General features: G+C 39.1%; 1 protein-coding gene across 5 annotated transcripts in view; it reads right to left on the bottom strand.

Moving 5' to 3' along the window:
• Window positions 1-3,531: 3,531 nt before the first annotated feature.
• FAM149A (family with sequence similarity 149 member A) overlaps window positions 3,532-6,061 on the bottom strand; it is a 56,819-nt gene continuing 54,289 nt past the window's right edge. For all 5 annotated transcript variants that reach the window (XM_047715317.1, XM_047715328.1, XM_047715337.1 and 2 more), the window contains one exon: window positions 3,532-3,839. In XM_047715317.1, coding sequence (XP_047571273.1) covers window positions 3,766-3,839 — 74 coding nt within the window. In that variant the 3' untranslated portion in view covers window positions 3,532-3,765. The remainder of the gene's footprint in view (window positions 3,840-6,061) is intronic.

The following is a 6,061-nucleotide window of genomic DNA, read 5'->3' as shown; positions in this document are numbered from 1 at the left end:
TAATTCCAAGCCATGTCCCACTGGCCTCTCTTCTGTTCTTCAAACCTCCAGGTATGCTCCTGTTTTAGGCATGTGTGTTTTTTCCTGTCTAGAATGCTTTTCTTGATTTGTTTATAATCATTCCCCATTTGCCAGAATTGAAGTTCTATTAGGGCAAAGACTTTGGACTTTGTCTTGTTCAGTCCAATGCTTAGAACAGAATTTGACACAAAGAAGGTGCTTGGTGAATATTCGGTAAAATAATAAATCCATGATTATCACACAGGAATGTCATCTCCTGGGGGGGGGGAAGCTTAAATTGGGGTATTCATAAATGAGATAAACCCTCCCAAACACATATAGTTATGTATTTTTAATTCACTGGGAAAAGTATACTATCCAGTTAGAAATAAGTGAGTGAATAACACGTGTTTTAGAAACTGGAGAGGTACACAAGTTATATAAATATTGGGAAAGGAAAGACGTCTTTTTTTTAAAAAAGAGGAATCATCTTTTTTTTTTAAGATTTTATTTATTTGATATAGAGAGAGAGATCACAAGTAGGCAGAGAGGCAGGCAGAGACAGAGGGGGAAGCAGGCTCCCTACTGAGCAGAGAGCCCGATTCAGGGCTGGATCCCAGGACCCTGAGATCATAACCTGAGCCGAAGGCAGAGGCTTAATCCACTGAGCCACACAGGCGCCCTGGAAAGATGTCTTATGAGTGTAATGAAGTCTTGAAAAATTTTCCAGTTTTAATTAAAAATTAAAGAGCTAAAAAAAAAAATAAAAATAAAAATTAAAGAGCTAAAATTCCTGAGAAATGATCTGTGGTCATAACGAAGCAGGGACAATAAAAATATAATACCCACATATTTTATGACATTATAAAAATGTACCTCTTAATTGGCATAGAAATTCCGTTCTAGTTCAGAATAACATCAGTATGGATACTACTGTTGATATAAAATTTATAAAATTTTGCAGTTTTCTATGGTATTTTACATCTTTTTTTTTTTTTAAAGATTTTATTTATTTATTTGACAGAGAGAAATCACAAGTAGGCAGAGAGGCAGGCAGAGAGAGAGGAGGAAGCAGGCTCCCTGCTGAGCAGAAAGCCCGATGTGGGGCTCGAACCCAGGACCTGGGATCATGACCTGAGCCGAAGGCAGCGGCCTAACCCACTGAGCCACCCAGGCGCCCCGGTATTTTACATCTTTTTATTATTTTATTAAAAAATTTTATTTATCTGTCAGCAAGCAAAAGAGAACACAAGCAGGGTAAGCAACAGGCAGAGGGAGAGGGAGAGGGAGAGGGAGAAGTAGGCTCCCTATTGAGCAGGGAGCCTGATGTGGGGCTCGATCCCAGCACCCTGGAATCATGACATGAGCTGAAGGCAGCCACTTAACTGACTAAGCCATCCAGGTGTCCCTGTTTTTATATTATTTTAAAATTCCTTCATTCCTTCCTTGGTTTTGGATGAATTAACAGACATTTCCATTAATGCAGTTATTAACCTTCATTTAAAAATTGATCTCAGGAGTTATTCACTTTGCCTTTTTCAATTTTTAACAGAGAAATTCTAAGACTCATTTATCAAGGTAGATTATTATGAAAACACTGCCCCAGTTTTTCCCAAATCAGTTCAGAAAGCACCATCCTTGATACAAACATTATTTACTAACCTCTAAGGTTCACTTAACCTATATATAAAATGTTATCTTTTAATACAGGTGTAAAAATATATGCTATATACAAGTCTTTTTAAATTCAGTGGCAGAGTCAAGTCTCTGCTATTTCTAAGATTGTACTTTATCCTACTGAAATGTTTAGAAGATATGAATCATGATCGCTGCACTGGGTTCTATTTCTGAAAGCATTTTTATCAATACGTATATCCATAACAGATTCTCATTTACAAAACTCAGAAGCCACATAAAGTAAAGCTATCGTAAAATATATTCCATGCTTTTGCATGAAAAAAATAATTTATCTTGGATACTCTATCTTAATGTCAGTTTAGAGTGCATACCAGTCATTTTCCTTCTAAGAAGTCTGTGCTGATTAGGAAAGGTGTTGCAAGGTTCTTGGAAACTGACAGAAATGAGCTTGTGTGGTTCTGTAAGAGCAGGGTGGATAGAAAGGATACAGTTAGCCATAATTAGTGACCAGAGAAACTAAACTAGAGGCCCTTAGGAACTGGGACTCCAGACTGTTTCCATGTCAAGTAATTTCTCATATTTGGAGGCTGCTAAATTGAGACTGATATTTTCTCTTGAAAGTTTCTATAGCTAATGTGGAGGGAGAGTTTATAAAACTCTCAAAATTCTCCAGTCTGCTTTGTGTGGGTAACTAAGCATTAAAAATATTACAGAGCTGTGGCCATCCATCTACTCCCTCACATGCTGTGTTACCATAAGAAATGAGTCAGGAATGTAAGGGAGAAATGATCAGTGAGAGGCAAGGTGACTCTAGCATCGTGTTTGTTCTGTCACTCCGTGATCAAGGACGACACTAATTCCAGTCCCAATGCACTTGTTAATTTCAGACATCTATAAATAGGCCAAGATTTTCTTTTCTTACAACCAGAAATATGTCTGAAAATAATTTATTACACATTTGTATGATGATAGATAAAGTTTCATTTTGGATGAATAAAAAAAGAGATTGATAAAATATACGTATCTGATATAAAAAAAGAAATTATGGTGATTTGAGATCTGAAAGTGAGCCTGAGGATACGAGTCACTAAAGAGGAAAACCATGGGGAGGGGAAATGAAAGAAACTGGCTCCAGAGCCTGACCTCTGATCCATCATTTCTTCTCGACATTCCCTATTCCATTTTCTATATGACCACCAGATAGGGACACATGCCCTGAAAGAAAACAAAGCAGAGCAAGAGGACAGAGAGGATAGAACCTATACTTTAGACAGAGGGGTTGAGAAGGCTTTATGGCAGAGGTGGCATCTGAGCAAAGGTTACACTGTGATCAAACAAGAAAGAAGCTGCTGAAACCTTCCCTCTAGTAGATGAACACTTTCACCTGCAAAACCATATGCAATATACTTTCTGTTTATATTCAGGTTTAAAAATCAGTAAGTTTGGGCTATGTTTGAATAGACTGAGTTTGAGCATGAAAACTAGTAAAACCTAAAAACTAGTAAAAACTAGTAAAACCTAACCTAACTAGTGGCTCAAGAGATAGCCACTGGCATTCCGCAAAGAGGCCGGTGACTAAAGTACTTTTTTAAAAAAGATGGAAGAAAGTCAGCACAGCGACTAGGACCATCTGAACCTTAGTCAAACTGGCATATTGTACCAAAGACGGCTTTGTTCTTTTCTAGAGAAGGGAGTGATATCTATTAGTGGCTAGGATTTTGATGGATCAATAACAGAATGAGACGCAAAACACATGTCAAGACACAATGTTACAAAATGGCATGTTCCTAGATAATATCCTCTCCCATTGTTTAGTGTGTCAATACATGCACTGATTATGTGTGTGTCTGTATATAATTGATAAAAGATGGATGATAAACACAGATCAGATTCTTCTGAGCAAAGCCTAAAGAACCTTTACTGGAATGCTTCCAGTAAAGAAGGTTGGTGAATTTGACTTGTATTCTCTTTGCAAAGCAAGTGTTTAAATTAAGTTGTTTATTTGTTTGCGTTTCTCTCAGACAGGCTCACATTTCACTGTCAGACAAACAGATACATAGTATAATACTTGTTCTTCCATTTTTCAAGTGATAAATGGTATGCTGAGGCTTTGAAGTTCAAGTTCCATCAAGATGCCACTTGGAATCTCTTTCTTGTAGTCAGAGTTGTCCTCTGAAAAGACTTAGGTGGATATTGTGAACCTGAAACACCAACCAAAAAATAACTCTTTTTAGAATGCTAATAAGTCCCAGCTCTCAAAAGGATTCCATGCAGATGATATTTTTAAAAAAGAAAAAATGTGTTTTCATGTCACTTTTACATAAACCAGGAAATATGCAAAAACTGCCATTTTGGGTCCTGGAAGAAAAGAAGGGGGCTCCCCCTCCACTAAGCCTGGGTGCTGGCCCTGTGTCCTCCTGGAGCTGGTGGGTTTGCTAGAACCTTCTACCTAGAGGTGGATGCCTAAGGCCCAGGAATTTGAGTGGGGAGCTCTGGCGGCCCTACCACTTCATGGGGGCAGAAACAATGTCAGCTGCCTTAAGAGATCCTTCCCACTGTTGGGGATACCCCACAGCTTCTCCTTTTCTCTTTTTTTTTCCTGCCACAGAACAATAATCGATATCAATTATCGATAGTCGATAATAGCTCCTGCTATTAGCTTTCTGACCTGGAAACAAAGGTTAAGAAAGTGATTACATGCTTGCTTGTCAGAAGAAAACAAAATAAATGCTTAGAAATAGAGGGATATGTCTCTTACGTACCCTCAGTTATTCTTATAGAAATGAAAAAGGCTTCTGACCATCAATAACGATAGTCACAAAATTAACAATAAGAGAATATACTGACAGGAATGGGGGAAAGTGAAGTGAGCAGATTTAAAATGAGCATGGTGTGGTCAACATCTCCAGAACTGAATTCATCAAAATTATGTGAGTTCTCTCCCTCAGCATCAGTCTCCAGGCCATCCTTGGAGTCAATCTCTCTCTCTCTCTCTCTCTCTCACGTACCATGCTGGGTGGCATGGCTCATGGCTCCTCTGGGAAGCCTCTCTGTCCGTTTACCCATCTGTGTATCCAGCGGCATCCCCTCTCTCGTGGTCCTTTCCATTTCCCCACTACACTGATTGGTCCTTGAGGCACAGACCAAAACATCCTTGGTGTTTGAATGCCAACACTTGGCAGAGAACCTGGCACAGAGTGAGCACTTGGCACATTATTTATTAATAAACATGCTTTGATGCCTACTTTCCTCCAACCATCTACAAGGCAGAGCAGTAACTGATAACAGAGCAGGGCTGCCCTTCAGAGAAGGAACTACCGTCCCTGACAGTGAGAGGGAACGCTTCTGGGAAACATACAAAGAAAAGCAACAGGAAGGCACAGTGGCCTAGGGCTATTTGCATAGGAGAAAAATTGTAAAAGAACTTAAGAATCTTGGACAGCACTAGACTACAAAACTATGGAAGGACTGGTGTAAACAGTGATAAATTGCTGTGTTGTCCCAGTGCTTCTGTTTTACTAGATTTATTTTAAAACTATAGCATTTGCCCTACAATAGCTGATTATCTTTCACATTTCAGATTATATATAAAACAAATTATTCATAATGTTTGAACAAACAGTAGATGCCGGAATCTAGCTAGGTCCTTTGCATATGTTTTTCCAAAGATGGTTTTATCCACCCAGCCTCTAGTAAAAGAGGAAACAGAGGCCCAGAGAGGTTGAGACTCTCCTAAGATAGTTCAACGAAGAGGATGGAAAACAGGCATTTGATTCCAGAGTGGCTCAACTCATGACAGTGCTATGTTGCCTCCTTAAAAGTGCTGGCAAAAAATTTTGAAAACTAAAACATCATTGGCCTAAATTCAGACTGGAAACTTTATCCTAAAAATAGCTACTAGGCTGAAAATAAGTCTGTAGCTATACAGCAACCCATTATAAAATAGTTAGAATATTTGCATTAATTTTCTGAAGCATTTTTTCTCATTAGATCTTCAAAGAGAAGTAAGATTAGGGTTTCATGGAAAACATGAAAACTATTGAAGAGAGAGAGAGAGAGACCCCGATTTCTCGTAAGACTCATGAGACAGGGGCGCCTGGGTGGCTCAGTGGGTTAAGCCGCTGCCTTTGGCTCAGGTCATGATCCCAGGTCCTGGGTTCGAGCCCCACATCGGGCTTTCTGCTCAGCAGGGAGCCTGCTTCCTCCTCTCTCTCTGCCTGCCTCTCTGCTTACTTGTGATTTCTCTCTGTCAAATAAATAAATAAAATCTTAAAAAAAAAAAAAAAGACTCATGAGACAGACTTTTCCTTTTTTCTGAGAGGAGGCCCCGATTTGATGAAGAGTGGGCATTTTTCCCTTTACACTGAACAGTAGGTAGGTGCTTAGTTTTGCATCTTTGCTCTTTGTAGAGACTTCTGTGTCT

This window comes from Lutra lutra, chromosome 2, assembly GCF_902655055.1.
Source record: "Lutra lutra chromosome 2, mLutLut1.2, whole genome shotgun sequence".
Taxonomy (NCBI): domain Eukaryota; kingdom Metazoa; phylum Chordata; class Mammalia; order Carnivora; family Mustelidae; genus Lutra; species Lutra lutra.
This window is presented reverse-complemented; position numbering and strand designations above follow the sequence as displayed.